At 41.8% G+C, this 17,856-nt stretch overlaps 2 protein-coding genes across 2 annotated transcripts; one reads left to right on the top strand and one right to left on the bottom strand.

The window, feature by feature from the left end:
- Nucleotides 1-564: 564 nt before the first annotated feature.
- Nucleotides 565-6,891, bottom strand: LOC121302424 (SLAM family member 9-like). Its single transcript, XM_041232387.1, has 5 exons — nucleotides 6,552-6,891; nucleotides 4,003-4,311; nucleotides 2,602-2,898; nucleotides 1,481-1,585; nucleotides 565-1,044 (listed from the first exon to the last, which is right to left on the bottom strand). Exons 1-5 carry the CDS (start codon nucleotides 6,601-6,603, stop codon nucleotides 836-838), a joined length of 972 nt encoding a protein of 323 aa, XP_041088321.1. The 5' UTR covers nucleotides 6,604-6,891; the 3' UTR covers nucleotides 565-835.
- A 1,298-nt stretch (nucleotides 6,892-8,189) lies between these two features.
- Nucleotides 8,190-17,120, top strand: LOC121302427 (SLAM family member 5-like). The gene is made up of 5 exons (XM_041232395.1): nucleotides 8,190-8,298; nucleotides 9,671-9,973; nucleotides 12,024-12,305; nucleotides 14,565-14,660; nucleotides 16,800-17,120. The coding sequence occupies exons 1-5, from the start codon at nucleotides 8,220-8,222 to the stop codon at nucleotides 16,904-16,906; spliced, it is 867 nt and encodes a 288-aa protein (XP_041088329.1). The 5' UTR covers nucleotides 8,190-8,219; the 3' UTR covers nucleotides 16,907-17,120.
- The last annotated feature ends 736 nt before the right edge of the window (nucleotides 17,121-17,856 follow it).

Below are 17,856 nucleotides of genomic sequence, written 5' to 3'. Positions count from 1 at the left end.
ATGGATCTGCAGCATTCGTGTGACCGCTAGCGAGCAGAGCCGGGATGGTGTTGGACTTATATGGTCAATTGTTGCCCGGGAAACATTGCTTGCAGGTGGCAATACACCGCCCTCTGGCGGTGCAGATTGAGAATTACAGCTACGGTCAAAAGTTTTGCATGTCACGCTCTATCTTTTTGCTTCATAAAGTCGAATGAAACCTGCAGGATAATGTTACGTTAAAATATTCAATTTACCTACCGCAGCTTTGTAGTTTCCCCCCCGCGTATCCTTGACAGAAAAACTGACAGAAATTGAAAAACAAAAGTGACATTTCGAAATCTAACATGAAATACTTACTGTGCTACTAGAATGGCTTCCGGTATAGACTTTTTTGGATGTCATTTTGAAGTGTCTTTGATCTTAAAAGAAATCAGTTGTGTTCATATATATATATATATATATGGTGTATATACTTAACGGACGTGTATAATCGGTAGCAGCCACTGTGTAGATCACATTGTTACAATATGAATGCTGAATTAGACAGAGACACCAGACAAGCTATCATTCTTTCCACGTGTGTGTTTTTTTAAATTATTTATTTAATGCAAAACGCATGCGCGGTTCATACAAAAAAAAATAGAATTCAGAATAGAACACTTAAGCGCTGCATCTCGTCGTTTTCAAGGAGAGGAGAGGAGAGGGGAGGAGAGGAGAGGAGAGGGGGAGAGAGAGAGGAGTGAGAGGAGAGTAAGAAATAACCATCTTATAAAAATGAACTGCAAAAAAAAACCAGACAAATAATTCCAAGATTTGTGTTTCAAAGCGAAGCTTCGAGACGGTTTTTTTTTAATTACGTCGATTCAATGTTGTGCACGTTATCATATATAGTTTCTGTGTTTCTGGCACTGATGAAAGACGCGTTATGGTTCACAACAGAATAACACGACTGCCCAATATCGTCATAGACGCGGGAATCCTTGAAACCGGCAACTGCGTACACGGTTGTTATGTCCGGGGTTACTGTTCTTGCAGGCGGGGAAACAAAACTGTCAGCTATGCCTGGAGAAACAAAGAACAGAAAACAACGTCAGTATAAATCAAGTGAATATACACCAGAGGAGACCCCTGCGCTCCCCTGACTGTGTGACTGACCCCTGCTTTTACCAGGGGAGACCCTCAGGGACCCCTGCGCTCCCCTGACTGTGTGACTGACCCCTGCTTTTACCAGGGGAGACCCTCAGGGACCCCTGCGCTCCCCTGACTGTGTGACTGACCCCTGCTTTTACCAGGGGAGACCCTCAGGGACCCCTGCGCACCCCTGACTCTGTGACTCGCCCCCTGCACACCACGCGGCCGTGCTTTCACCATTGGAGACCCTCGGGGACCCCTGCGGCTCTCCAGGAGCAGAGTTGGCCGCTATACCTGCACTCAGACATTATCTCAGCATAGCTCGCTATTGACACGTTGGTTCACACACAAAAAGAAAAAGGCTTACATATGGGTTTCGTCTTGTGAATGACGCACATATAGACAAGCGCGGTGATCACCAGGAATAAAGGTAGGCACAGGAGACTGGTTAGGGAAATAAGAGAGGCTGAATCTGCAAGACAAAATAATAATAAAAAAATATAATACACACACACGGGGGGGGGGGGTGGAACAGCGCTAGCTTACTGACACCTCGGATTAATTCAGCAATCACTCTCTAATTGTACAGCAGCGTGCAGATTTAGGAGAACACGCGCACACGTTGCTTCTGTTGTTTTGATCTGCTGTGCGCGTGTAATCAAAACCACGTGGCCTTAACTTTTTTTTTTTGGGGGGGGGGGGGGGGGGGGGGGGTCAGAGGGGAATTTAGCAATCGGCTGATTGAATGGATGGCTTTAATAGACCCGCACATGCAATTCATTTCAAACGGCGAGAGAAAAGGAACGCGGAGCCGCATGATAATTGCATATCCCTGTTTATGTCATAAAACTCAGTGAAACACGATGCTTATGAATGCTCTAGGATTTGTGAATTGCAGATCCCGTGTGTGCCTCACAGTCTTATCCAGAATAAGGAACAGATCTTTTCAAAGGAAACGTGCTTCACAATTGTATGCAGTTAACAGGTATTCCATATAAAGTATATCACTGTGTATCTTACTGATAATCACACAGGGGGCGCTGAAATTAACAAGAGTCTACTGTAACATGAGTCGATGTGCTTTGTATGTCTGATTTGAAGTTGTATTTCAGTGCTACTTGCATGACTTGTCTCTTAATAAATTGATTAGATATTGAACATTTCTCCAGTTTAATAGTTTGAGTTTACACTTAGAAAAAATAGGACATTGAGCCCTCCTAGAGGTAATTCTAAGGGTTTTCTTGCATTCCTCTAGAGCAGAGGTCCTCCAATCCTGGTCCTGGAGTTCCGGAGTGTCCCTCCTGGTTTTCTTCCGAACTATATCCTAAATTATTTTTAGGAACCAGTATTGGAGACCCCTGATCTAGAGGGTTCATTTAGAGTGGGGTCTGGCAGCACCCGTTCAGCAACACTTTTCAAACCCTTGGGGAACACTATAACCTCATTCAGAACAAGGTAACCCATTAAGGTTGGTGCGTGTTTCTTTACCAGGGTCTGTCTGGTCGCATCTCAATTCCTCCATCGTGATGGTCGTTGATTCTCTGCTCACGTGATTCCCCGCATTGCAGGTGAAGGAATCTATTTGGTCATCGCAACCTGAGCCTTGAGAGAACTCCAGGGTGCGCCTTTCATTGGAAAGAACCGGCTGGGTACAATTAACTTCAGGCCACTCCCAGCCAATAGACCCTTTCGTACCTTCCTCCACAGAGCAGACCAGAGTATAGTTGCAAAGACCTCTTACGTTGGTGATTGATGAGGGCTGGATGACAGGTTTAGACACCGGAGCTATTTAAAGAAAGGCACACAAGAGGTAACACTCAGATACTAGCTCCCAGAAGGTGGTCCAGTGGTTTAAAGAAAAGGGGTCTAGATACCAGGAGGTTCACCCGGCTCAGCCACTGACTCACTGTGTGTGTGAGAGAGACCCTGAGCAAGTCACTGAACCTCCTTGTGCTCCGTCCTTCGGACGAGACGCCAAACAAACGAGGTCCTATTGGAAGAGACTCTGCAGCAGCCCCTGACTCACTGTGTGTGTGTGAGAGACCCTGAGCAAGTCACTGAACCTCCTTGTGCTCCGTCCTTCGGACGAGACGCCAAACAAACGAGGTCCTATTGGAAGAGACTCTGCAGCAGCCCCTGACTCACTGTGTGTGTGTGAGAGACCCTGAGCAAGTCACTGAACCTCCTTGTGCTCCGTCCTTCGGACGAGACGCCAAACAAACGAGGTCCTATTGGAAGAGACTCTGAAGCAGCCCCTGACTCACTGTGTGTGTGTGAGAGACCCTGAGCGAGTCACTGAACCTCCTTCAAACAAAAGTCATGTATTTATTTAACATGTATTTATACTAAAGTAATACAAAAATTACTTCAAAAGATTTAGAAGTGAGTAGTTTTTCCAGACGATTATACTGTAAATTTACTTTAGTATAAATACATGTTAATTTGGATTCATATGTTGTTTTTTTCTGACTTTATGTGAACGAAAAGACACAAAAGCTTCCGTTTTCTCATTGGAAATAGGTAAATTTCAAAATATCACTGTCCTGGTCACAAAAGCAAAGTTTGTGGGGAATAATAGCCATTTTCTATACTTTTGAGGCATAAGCAATTAGAAAATAACACTTACTACCCAGGAACAAAAAATAATAATAACAATAATAATGTTACACGGTGTTATCAATAGAACTGAATTGATGGTTGAAGTGCAACCAACCGCTAACTACTATCATTTACAAGGTTATCACGCTTACTTGTTTACCATATGCATTTCTGCCCATGCTTTATCTCTCCAACAATTTGAACCCCGTGCAAACTGGTTTAACATTACCGACCGAACAGGGTTCTCCAGCCGTGTCACACAGGAGCAGAAAATGAAATGAAGTCACGTACCTTCCACGTAAAGCTGGTAGCTTATTAACACGGTGTGTTGGCCTTTGTCGTTGATTTTCTCCGCAGTATACAACCCCAGATCTTGCAGCGTTAAGCTGTTGACCGTCAAAGACAGATCTGACTCATTGAAAGTCACCCTCAGTGACGCTGCCAGTTTGAATCCGGTCTTGTCGTATTTCACCAAGCGGAACTTTGTACCGTTTTCAAAATACCAGTTCAGTTCATGAAAACCCTTGGGCTGCTCCACAGTGAGATGGATCGATTTCCCCTCGGCTCCATATTGATCTGTTACTCCATTGCTGCCTGCAACTAGAAACGTGAATCAGATATTCAGCAACACTTCCCATTAAGAGTCTCTAATTGCTGCGTGTTTGCAGAGCAGTTACTATGTTATTATTCAGAGTTACAATGTACTTCATGTGGAATTCTTTTTGCATGATATATTGTATCAGAAAAGGGGTAAGGTTAGGCTGGGATGGAAATAACACTCCCACTGCAAAGCAGTTTCATTAATTCCTGGTTTTACACCTGAGCTTGTTCCCTAGACACACTGAGGGCTAATCAAGCTCGTAGTAAAACCTGGACTGGGTGACACTGCTGTGCAACAGGAGTCTGATTTCAATAACTGGGTTAGGGTTAGGTTTTTTTTTTTTTTTTTTTTTTTACTGTATATCATGTATGATGCATTTCTCTGTGTTTGTAGTATTATGGATTTTCTTGTATTTATTGCATCTTGTAAAGCGCTGTGTGATGGTGCTCCACTACGAAAGGCGCTATATAAAATAAAGATTGATTGATTGATTGATTGATAGGGTTAGGGTTATATCATGTAGAAATATTGACACAGTAGGTCTAATGATGCACAGTAACACTGTAAAGACACGCAGTGGAAAGTGTTATTGGAAAATAATACTGCAGATGATATGAAGAAAGTCAGTTTCTATCAAAACAAGAGACCCGCTGAATCCAGTGGAAAGCGATTGAAAAACCGTCAGAAAGTTCCGCTCCATTTAACTCTCCTATTATGTTCAGAATTTAGGTACATCTGTTTTGGGTCATATTGACCCGATGCAATTTCAAACTAGTTTAAAAAACAGACTTAAATTGATTAACTGTTTTTATTTGCAAAGGTTTGACTCTTTCCTGCTCTTTTAGTCCAGGAGCTGTGATAAAACTTCTTTGACTGCCAGCCTGGGAGCTCCTCATTCTGGAGTGTCTTTACCAGTGAGATGCTGTTGCAACACTGACAGAGAAAATTAGCCTCTGCCTTGTAGATATATAGTGTTTGTTTTTTTGTTCATAAATATCTCCAGACTGGAGCATCCATTTCCAGAGATAATAATACAAATATAATAATAATAATAAAATAAAAACATAGATAAACGCCACGGGTCACAGTGACCCGAAACATCTTATTTGTACACATGACCTGTTCTAAATAAAAAATAAAAATAAACAGCTCAAAGGTTCTGTTTTCTGTGTATAAGTTCATGACCCGCAACTTAGGAAAATATTATACAGAAAATGAACAGAAAAATAGCATTTAAGCTAATTGGAAACTGGTCGGGTCAAATAGACCACGAAACCTAACAGGATGGTTAAGTGGTCTGTTTTGTCCTATGTGTTATTATAGCGAAACTGTGCGAATAAGACAACCGTTTCTCTCAATCTGCACTGAAGGAAGGTTGCTTCGCTCCTGTGCAGCGTGAATCCTTGCTTGTGGTAAGAGTTCATTGCCTTGTCCCATAGTCACGTGTATTAGAACACCCCTCCCATTGCCTCCCAGAGTCTAAAACCCTGGAACTGGAAATCAAAACAGGCAAATTTGTGACCGTCCGATTGAATCGGTGAAATAGCCCAGTCGTGCGATTCATTTTCATAGAGAAAAGGAACGTGGAGCTGCACCCGATCAAACGCGGAGAGGCTTTTCAGAAGCTGTTTAAGACGTATGATTACAAAGCGGTCTGATATTTTCACACACGAGTGTGTTTCTATATCTCTGATTACCGAGCGGGAACTGAAATTCTAACATACCCAGAGGGGTTTTCAATTAAACTGGGAACTTGTATCGAAACAGTAAATACCGAACTGGTGCATAGGGAATTGAAACTGACTATATGTTAGTGTACAGCTCTAGGCAAAAGTGTTGCACCCCCTACAATTTTAGGAATAAGACATCATTAAAAAAAAACAAAAAAACAAAACAAAAAACAAAAACGATATGAATATAATTTTATTTAACATCATGTAATCAAAGAAACTACGAAATGATATCGCATAAAAGTCTATACCGGAAGCCATAATAGTTGATTCATGTCAGAATTCGAAATGTCACATTTTCACAATTAAATATATCGTCAAATCTACAGTGTAATTCGATATGTTAACGTAGGATTATTCAGCAGCTTTATGAAGCAGAGTGAGTTCATTCTATATAGAGGGTGATAAAAAAAACATTCGCGCAGAGCTGCACAGCTGGGAGCCAGCTAACTGATTAAGGGGGACGAGCAGCATAAAGATGACATGAAGGAGATGTAAAAGATAATTACCTAGATTTATCAGGTAACCCAAAAGCAGAGTCCGTCTAAGAAGCTCCTTCATGCTTGAAGTCCTGATCAAAGATTTTCAGTTTTTGCTCAGCGGAATCTGAATCTGCAGACGCGAAAGAAGTGCTGTAGAATTTATCGCATCACATCCTGTTTTTGTTCACAGGTCTGCAGAGTGGTGTGACAGGTGAGAAGCTGTGAGTTTGGGTCACCAGTACCGTTCTGGAAATAGATGCTTTGTTGAGTGTCTCTAATTGCTGTGTGTTTGCAGAGCAGTTAGTGAAGACCCGTGTGCTCACACATCATTGCAGTGTTATCATGCAGAGTTACAATGGACTTAGTGTGAGAATCTTTCTGCAATACAGTGTAAGGGCTCAATAGTATCATACAGGGTTAGGGTTAGGGTTATATCATGCAAAAAAAATAATACACATAAAGTACATTGTAACTCTGCAAAATAACATTGTAATGATATGTAAGCACACGTAGAAGGTTTGGTGGTCCAGTGGTTAGAGAAATCCTTGCTCAGCCACTGAATCCTTTCATTGGAAAGAACCAGCTGGCTACAATTAACTTCAGGCCACTCCCAGCCAATAGACCCTTTCGTACCTTCCTCCACAGAGCAGACCAGAGTATAGTTGCAAAGACCTCTTACGTTGGTGATTGATGAGGGCTGGATGACAGGTTTAGACACCGGAGCTGTTTAAAGAAAGGCACACAAGAGGTAACACTCAGATACTAGCTCCCAGAAGGTGGTCCAGTGGTTTAAAGAAAAGGGGTCTAGATACCAGGAGGTTCACCCGGCTCACACTGACTCTCTGTGTGTGTGAGAGAGACCCTGAGCAAGTCACTGAACCTCCTTGTGCTGCGTCCTTCGCATGAGACGCCAAACAAACAAGGTCCTATTGGAAGAGACTCTGCAGCAGCCCCTGACTCACTGTGTGTGTGTGAGAGACCCTGAGCAAGTCACTGAACCTCCTTGTGCTCCGTCCTTTGGATGAGACGCCAAACAAACGAGGTCCTATTGGAAGAGACTCTGCAGCAGCCCCTGACTCACTGTGTGTGTGTGAGAGACCCTGAGCAAGTCACTGAACCTCCTTGTGCTCCGTCCTTCGGATGAGACGCCAAACAAACGAGGTCCTATTGGAAGAGACTCTGCAGCAGCCCCTGACTCACTGTGTGTGTGTGAGAGACCCTGAGCGAGTCACTGAACCTCCTTGTGCTCCGTCCTTTGGATGAGACGCCAAACAAACGAGGTCCTATTGGAAGAGACTCTGCAGCAGCAGCAGCGGTTGTTCATGATGCAGAGTTCACCCCCCTAGTCTCTGTAAGTAACTTTAGATAAAAGCTTCTGCTAATTGACCTATTAATATTAAGTAACTACTATATCAACGCACAGTAATGAGAGGCGCATAATAGACAATGTTACCATCATTGAAATACTTATTTCTGACACTCAAAAATAAAGGATCGCCCGCCATTATCGTTGTCCTATAATTTAAAGAAACTGTGGGGTTTCAATACACAGTTTACTGCAGTAGTACAGGAAATAACACCCCCACTATTTCCTATTTTGTCAGTATATCTATCTCTCTCTCTCTTTCTCTCTCTCTCTCTCTCTCTCTCTCTCTCTCTCTCTCTCTCTCTCGTGTGTGTGTGTCGGGTTTGAACATGGTGTTGAGAATAAGAAGCACTGTAACAGATATTCAACGTCTTTTTCTCTTGGTACTGTATATTCACTTGCTATCAGGTAAGCGGGTTTCTATATTTTTCTAGCTGACGTCATTGTGATCCAAATTAAATGTGTTTTAATTATTCTTTAATGAACCCAGGCAGACAGGGGCCTCTTTTACAAGGGTGTCCCGGATTGATGACCAGTGACAATAATTTCACCTCTTTTAAAAACAACAACAACAACAACCCTAAAATTACCCTAAAATAAACAACGTCGCTGTGCATTTGATCTGGTCTGAGAAACCTTCACACCGCGATCGTTTACTGTTTAAATACTAGAGCAGCAAAACGTGGAGGGGAATTCCAAACCTGGCCTTGACACACGCATCCACAATGCTTGCAATTCACATCCTAGCCCTGTAATTAATGTATTTGCATTGTGTTTTAATGCTTGTATTGAATGTGCTCTGCCCTGTATCTCACTGTATTGAATGTGCTCTGCCCTGTATCTCACTGTATTGAATGTGCTCTGCCCTGTATCTCACTGTATTGAATGTGCTCCGCCCTGTATCTCACTGTATTGAATGCATTTGCATTGTTTGTATTGAATGTGCTCTGCCCTGTATCTCACTGTATTGAATGCATTTGCATTGTTTGTATTGAATGTGCTCTGCCCTGTATCTCACTGTATTGAATGTGCTCTGCCCTGTATCTCACTGTATTGAATGTGCTCTGCCCTGTATCTCACTGTATTGAATGCATTTGCATTGTTTGTATTGAATGTGCTCTGCCCTGTATCTCACTGTATTGAATGTGCTCTGCCCTGTATCTCACTGTATTGAATGTGCTCTGCCCTGTATCTCACTGTATTGAATGCATTTGCATTGTTTGTATTGAATGTGCTCTGCCCTGTATCTCACTGTATTGAATGTGCTCTGCCCTGTATCTCACTGTATTGAATGCATTTGCATTGTTTGTATTGAATGTGCTCTGCCCTGTATCTCACTGTATTGAATGTGCTCTGCCCTGTATCTCACTGTATTGAATGTGCTCTGCCCTGTATCTCACTGTATTGAATGTGCTCTGCCCTGTATCTCACTGTATTGAATGCATTTGCATTGTTTGTATTGAATGTGCTCTGCCCTGTATCTCACTGTATTGAATGTGCTCTGCCCTGTATCTCACTGTATTGAATGCATTTGCATTGTTTGTATTGAATGTGCTCTGCCCTGTATCTCACTGTATTGAATGTATTTGCATTGTTTGTATTGAATGTGCTCTGCCCTGTATCTCACATTCAGTACATTGTAACTCTGCATAATAACATTGCGATGATGTATAAGCACACATGGATTTACTAAGTAACTACTATGCAAACACACAGTCATTAGAGACACTGACTGGAAAGTGTTACCTTTTTTTGTCCAAACATTTTCATTTTATTTCAGCTCTGGGGGAGTCACCTGCAAAGCTAGTGTATGGAAAAGAAGGAGAGTCGATTACATTCCATCTGGAGAAACATCCAGAACTGCCCTTCCAAGATTTCTACTGGACTTTCTCCGACGATCGTTTGGCGGTCTGCGATCTAGACAAGTGCATCAATTACTCAGAGAAAGCAAGTATCTGCAATGTCACGTTTTCGCTAGAGCTGAAGAATGTTGCCCGGGATAATGATGGAGAGTATACAGCTGTCCTCGTTGCGGAAAATGGGGAAGTACAACACATTTCAACTCATCGCCTAATCGTTCAAGGCAAGTTGATTGATCTGTAGAATGGGTTAAGGGGGTGTGTTGGATTGGAGGCTGAGCGTTGACCCACTGTGATATACATCATGTAAAACATTTTTAGCATCTCCTGCTAGAGGTTGATGAGTTAATAATAATACCGACAGAAGCATAAGACCCATTGCTTGCCTCTCCACTAGAGAGCTTTCTGTTTAGTTGAATGGTGAGACACTTGTCTTCGTCCTCAAGCGTCTACACTGTTAAGAGTTCTCTGCATTATTAATGAGGTATTTTTTAACTGCTGAATCCACTTTGATTTTTCGTGTATAATTGGCTTATTAAGATCCCTCTGGCATAGCTAGCATTTTCATAAATATCTTATAGTCTGCATTAGTTAGTGAAATAGGTCGCTATGGCATTAAACAGTGTGTCTAGGTAACAAGCTCAGGTGTGTCTTATTATTAAACTCATTGTGAAACTAGGAATGCATCAGCTGTGCAATAGGGAGTCTTATTTCCATCCCTGCATTGTAACTGCAGTTTAATATCACTATACTAGAATGGACTGGAATTATATTGTAACTGCAGTTTAATATCACTAGACTCGATTGGACTGGAATTACATTGTAACTGCAGTTTAATATCACTAGACTGGACTGGAATTACACTGGAACTGCAGTTTAATATCACTAGACTAGACTGGACTGGAATTACATTGTAACTGCAGTTTAATATCACTGGACTGGACTGGAATTACATTGTAACTGCAGTTTAATATCACTAGACTGGGCTGGAATTACATTGTAACTGCAGTTTAATATCACTGGACTGGACTGGAATTACATTGTAACTGCAGTTTAATATCACTGGACTGGACTGGAATTGCATTGTAACTGCAGTTTAATATCACTAGACTGGACTGGAATTACATTGTAACTGCAGTTTAATATCACTAGACTGGACTGGAATTACATTGTAACTGCAGTTTAATATCACTAGACTGGGCTGGAATTACATTGTAACTGCAGTTTAATATCACTAGACTGGACTGGAATTACATTGTAACTGCAGTTTAATATCACTAGACTGGGCTGGAATTACATTGTAACTGCAGTTTAATATCACTAGACTGGGCTGGAATTACATTGTAACTGCAGTTTAATATCACTAGACTGGACTGGAATTACATTGTAACTGCAGTTTAATATCACTAGACTGGACTGGAATTACATTGTAACTGCAGTTTAATATCACTGGACTGGACTGGAATTACATTGTAACTGCAGTTTAATATCACTGGACTGGGCTGGAATTACATTGTAACTGCAGTTTAATATCACTAGACTGGACTGGAATTACATTGTAACTGCAGTTTAATATCACTAGACTGGACTGGAATTACATTGTAACTGCAGTTTAATATCACTAGACTGGACTGGAATTACATTGTAACTGCAGTTTAATATCACTAGACTGGACTGGAATTACATTGTAACTGCAGTTTAATATCACTGGACTGGACTGGAATTACATTGTAACTGCAGTTTAATATCACTGGACTGGACTGGAATTACATTGTAACTGCAGTTTAATATCACTAGACTGGACTGGAATTACATTGTAACTGCAGTTTAATATCACTGGACTGGGCTGGAATTACATTGTAACTGCAGTTTAATATCACTAGACTGGACTGGAATTACATTGTAACTGCAGTTTAATATCACTAGACTGGGCTGGAATTACATTGTAACTGCAGTTTAATATCACTGGACTGGACTGGAATTACATTGTAACTGCAGTTTAATATCACTGGACTGGGCTGGAATTACATTGTAACTGCAGTTTAATATCACTAGACTGGACTGGAATTACATTGTAACTGCAGTTTAATATCACTGGACTGGACTGGAATTACATTGTAACTGCAGTTTAATATCACTAGACTGGACTGGAATTACATTGTAACTGCAGTTTAATATCACTGGACTGGACTGGAATTACATTGGAACTGCAGTTAAACTGGACTGGAATTACATTGAATAGTAACACAAATCTTTTGTCCTTGTTTTGAGCAGCTCCTGTCTCTAAACCTGTGATCCACTCCTCTATGGCTTCCAGCCTCGATGGAAGATGCAATGTCACTCTGAATTGTACTGCAGAGAGGGGGACGAGCATCTCAATACAGTGGAGCTGGACTGGAATTCATCACACAGTGATCAGTGCTTACAATGGGAGTCTGTTGATGGTTTCCCTGGACCCCAATGCAGATGGGTCCTTCACTTGCAAAGCACACAACCAGGTCAGCAACTCCTCAGAAAACGTACCAGTGGAGAAAATCAAATGCAACAACAACTGGGGTAAGTACTTTATTATCATTAAGTTATTCAGCAGATGCTTTTATCCAGAGCGACTTCCAGAGACCAGGGGGGGTGAACTCTGCATCATCAACAACCGCTGCTGCTGCTGCAGAGTCTCTTCCAATAGGACCTCGTTTGTTTGGCGTCTCATCCGAAGGACGGAGCACAAGGAGGTTCAGTGACTCGCTCAGGGTCTCTCACACACACACAGTGAGTCAGGGGCTGCTGCAGAGTCTCTTCCAATAGGACCTCGTTTCTTTGGCGTCTCATGCGAAGGACGGAGCACAAGGAGGTTCAGTGACTTGCTCAGGGTCTCTCACACACACACAGTGAGTCAGGGGCTGCTGCAGAGTCTCTTCCAATAGGACCTCGTTTGTTTGACGTCTCATCCAAAGGACGGAGCACAAGGAGGTTCAGTGACTCGCTCAGGGTCTCTCACACACACACAGTGAGTCAGGGGCTGCTGCAGAGTCTCTTCCAATAGGACCTCGTTTGTTTGGCGTCTCATGCGAAGGACGGAGCACAAGGAGGTTCAGTGACTTGCTCAGGGTCTCTCACACACACACAGTGAGTCAGGGGCTGCTGCAGAGTCTCTTCCAATAGGACCTCGTTTGTTTGGCGTCTCATCCGAAGGACGGAGCACAAGGAGGTTCAGTGACTTGCTCAGGGTCTCTCACACACACACAGTGAGTCAGGGGCTGCTGCAGAGTCTCTTCCAATAGGACCTTGTTTGTTTGGCGTCTCGTCCGAAGGACGGAGCACAAGGAGGTTCAGTGACTCGCTCAGGGTCTCTCACACACACACAGTGAGTCAGGGGCTGCTGCAGAGTCTCTTCCAATAGGACCTCGTTTGTTTGGCGTCTCATGCGAAGGACGGCGCACAAGGAGGTTCAGTGACTTGCTCAGGGTCTCTCACACACACACAGTGAGTCAGGGGCTGCTGCAGAGTCTCTTCCAATAGGACCTCGTTTGTTTGGCGTCTCGTCCGAAGGACGGAGCACAAGGAGGTTCAGTGACTCGCTCAGGGTCTCTCACACACACACAGTGAGTCAGGGGCTGCTGCAGAGTCTCTTCCAATAGGACCTCGTTTGTTTGGCGTCTCATGCGAAGGACGGCGCACAAGGAGGTTCAGTGACTTGCTCAGGGTCTCTCACACACACACAGTGAGTCAGGGGCTGCTGCAGAGTCTCTTCCAATAGGACCTCGTTTGTTTGGCGTCTCATGCGAAGGACGGCGCACAAGGAGGTTCAGTGACTCGCTCAGGGTCTCTCACACACACACAGTGAGTCAGGGGCTGCTGCAGAGTCTCTTCCAATAGGACCTCGTTTGTTTGGCGTCTCATGCGAAGGACGGCGCACAAGGAGGTTCAGTGACTTGCTCAGAGTCTCAACACACACACAGTGAGTCAATGGCTGAGCTGGGATTTGAACCTCCTGGTATCAAGCCCTTTTCTTTAGCCACTGGACCACCAAGTCTCGGAACGAATCAATTAATTATGAGAGGAGATAATCAGAATCATTTCAGACAAGAGTTTCTTTTAGAAACCTTTATTTCCAATACCTTCAGTTTGTCTTCCTGCATCAGGAACATTTGCTAGTTTCCAAAAATGCACAGTGATATTCTACACGACAGGGACGGAAATAAATACCCCGCTGCACAGCAGTGTGATCCAGTCCTGCTTTCACTAGGAGTTTAATAATCAGACTCCCGCTGCACAGCATTGTGATCCAGTCCTGGTTTCACTAGGAGTTTAATAATCAGACTCCCGCTGCACAGCATTGTGATCCAGTCCTGGTTTCACTAGGAGTTTAATAATCAGACTCCCGCTGCACAGCATTGTGATCCAGTCCTGCTTTCACTAGGAGTTTAATAATCAGACTCCCGCTGCACAGCATTGTGATCCAGTCCTGGTTTCACTAGGAGTTTAATAATCACACTCCCGCTGCACAGCATTGTGATCCAGTCCTGCTTTCACTAGGAGTTTAATAATCACACTCCCGCTGCACAGCATTGTGATCCAGTCCTGGTTTCACTGTGAGTTTAATAATAAGGCACACCTGAGCTTGTTACCTAGACACACTGGGGGCTGATCAAGCTGGTAGCAAAACCTGGACTGGGTGATACTGGTGTGCAACAGGAGTCTGATTATCAGACTTCCATCAGTTCCTTTATCTTAAACTGTTGTAACTATACTGTGACACAAAGCTGTCCAACACTTTGAAAACCAACTTCTGATGCCTGTTTATTTCTCTCCTTTTAGATACTGCAATCTTGGTAATAATCATTGTGGTGAGCCTTGCTGCAATGCTCCTGGCTGTCACTATGGTTATGAGGACTTTTCAAAAGCGCAGAAGAGGTATGTTGCTCATGAAATAAAGTATTGAGTATCAGCGTTGAAGATTAGCTAGCCGACAATCACTGTGAAAGGTGTTACCCACCTGTTCAGACAGAACAGGTAGATCTCTTGATCGCTCCCTCCTGGTCAGCGCTGGACTCGCCTGCCCTCAGCGCCTCGTCACTGGATCCTCAGCTGATGCGCTATCCTGACGCTGTTGCACTGCTAATCTGTCACTGCAGATATAACTCGCTGCCTCCTAGTTCATATTGGATTCTAGCAGTGTTATTATTATACACAGCATCCTAGTTCATATTGGATTCTAGCGGTGTTATTATTATACACAGCATCCTAGTTCATATTGGATTCTAGCAGTGTTATTATTATACACAACATCCTAGTTCATTTTTGTATTCTAGCAGTGTTATTATTATACACAGCCTCCTAATTCATATTGGATTCTAGCAGTGTTATTATTATACACAGCATCCTAGTTCATATTGTATTCTAGCAGTGTTATTATTATACACGGCATCCTAGTTCATATTGGATTCTAGCAGTGTTATTATTATACACGGCATCCTAGTTCATATTGGATTCTAGCAGTGTTATTATTATACACGGCATCCTAGTTCATATTGTATTCTAGCAGTGTTATTATTATACACAGCATCCTAGTTCATATTGTATTCTAGCAGTGTTATTATTATACACAGCATCCTAGTTCATATTGTATTCTAGCAGTGTTATTATTATACACAGCCTCCTAGTTCATATTGTATTCTAGCAGTGTTATTATTATACACAGCATCCTAGTTCATATTGGATTCTAGCAGTGTTATTATTATACACAGCATCCTAGTTCATATTGTATTCTAGCAGTGTTATTATTATACACAGCATCCTAGTTCATATTGTATTCTAGCAGTGTTATTATTATACACAGCATCCTAGTTCATATTGTATTCTAGCAGTGTTATTATTATACACAGCATCCTAGTTCATATTGTATTCTAGCAGTGTTATTATTATACACAGCATCCTAGTTCATATTGTATTCTAGCAGTGTTATTATTATACACAGCATCCTAGTTCATATTGTATTCTAGCAGTGTTATTATTATACACGGCATCCTAGTTCATATTGTATTCTAGCAGTGTTATTATTATACACAGCATCCTAGTTCATATTGTATTCTAGCAGTGTTATTATTATACACGGCATCCTAGTTCATATTGTATTCTAGCAGTGTTATTATTATACACAGCATCCTAGTTCATATTGTATTCTAGCAGTGTTATTATTATACACGGCATCCTAGTTCATATTGTATTCTAGCAGTGTTATTATTATACACAGCATCCTAGTTCATATTGTATTCTAGCAGTGTTATTATTATACACAGCATCCTAGTTCATATTGTATTCTAGCAGTGTTATTATTATACACAGCATCCTAGTTCATATTGTATTCTAGCAGTGTTATTATTATACACAGCATCCTAGTTCATATTGTATTCTAGCAGTGTTATTATTATACACAGCATCCTAGTTCATATTGGATTCTAGCAGTGTTATTATTATACACAGCATCCTAGTTCATATTGTATTCTAGCAGTGTTATTATTATACACAGCATCCTAGTTCATATTGTATTCTAGCAGTGTTATTATTATACACAGCATCCTAGTTCATATTGGATTCTAGCAGTGTTATTATTATCAGCGCTTACTGTAAACTGCACTGTGTTTAAATATGAAGCTTGCATTGTAACCCTATCTGTGCTGCCCTGTGATGCCTGTGTGAGCCACCTGGGATAAAGCAGGGGTCTGCCAAATAAATAATAATAATAATAATAATAATAATAATAATAATAATAATAATAATAATAATAATAATAATAATAATAATAAAGTGTTTTGTCTATAATTAGAAGAGATTCGGATGGGATTTTTTTTTGACAGCATTAGAGGACGGTAATATTTTGTGTTAGATTTTATGTTTCGTTCGACTTTGAAAAGCAAAAGGAGCTCGTTTTATTGGGTGATGCAAAACCACAGCTATATCCAAGACAGTTCAGATGAGATAGTGAGCACCAATATGATCTATGAAAGGTAATGCCACAGAGAACTTATTTGATTTCATTTTCTCTTTGTTTAGGATCGTTTAACCTGCAAAACAATCTGGGTAGGGGCGGAGTTTCTTGCTGTGCAGAGACAGAGAAAACAAGCCCTTGCCACAAAACATCTTCTAAACCACAACCATGATAACGGGACTGCAAGATGCGAGGAGTTTTCATTGTCACACATAGTTACTTAGTATTTAATAAAAATGATCTTTATTTTTATATAGCGCCTTTCATTGACGACCACCATCATAAAATGCTTTACAAGAGACTAAGGTGTATGAGCTATGCATCAGCTGCAGGGTCACTTACATCAATGACTCACCCCAAAGACGAAGCACAAGGAGGTTCAGTGACTCACTCAGGGTCACACACAGCGAGTCAGTGGCTGAGCTGGGATTTCAACCGAGGTGCTGTTGGTTACAAGATTGTTTCTTTAACTACTGGACCGCACAACCTCCTAAATGTACACATTATTACAAGGTTATTATGCAGAGTTAATAAGTTTTGGACCTTTTATTTTAAAGTAGTTTTTTTTTTAATTACTGTAATGCATCATTAATAAAGGTTTTTTTTTTTTTTTTTTTAAATCCATATTTTTATACTGGTCTTGTCTTGAATGAATCTGTGTGATTTTGAACCGAGGATCGAGGGGAGATGGAGATCACATGCACATGAAAAGAGAACTTCGAGTGAGGTCACTGCAGGGTTTAATTGTACAGAGAGGGGGCAGAGTCGAGGAATGGCAGTTACATTGAAGGTAGAGGCTGCCTGTGAGAATCGTGCAACCATAGCCAAGTGTTTGCATTTACCGGATGTCAAAATAGTGTGACATGCATATGGTAAGAGGGGAACAGGTGCTAGCAAGAGCTAGCTCAGGCTTATTTCCTGCACCCACTACAAAGACAAATACAGAACAGAAAAAAACACACACACACACACACACACACACACACAGTGGAAATTTACAGACTGTGATCAGCACATTAGATTCTAATGACCTAAATCGACGTTGACCACAGCATGCTGGTTTTGGAGAAACATTTCAATCCCACTCCAACAATCTTTATAGGAGTTTCATTGCAGTTTGTC

Source organism: Polyodon spathula, chromosome 29, assembly GCF_017654505.1.
Source record: "Polyodon spathula isolate WHYD16114869_AA chromosome 29, ASM1765450v1, whole genome shotgun sequence".
Taxonomy (NCBI): Eukaryota; Metazoa; Chordata; class Actinopteri; order Acipenseriformes; family Polyodontidae; genus Polyodon; species Polyodon spathula.
This window is presented reverse-complemented; position numbering and strand designations above follow the sequence as displayed.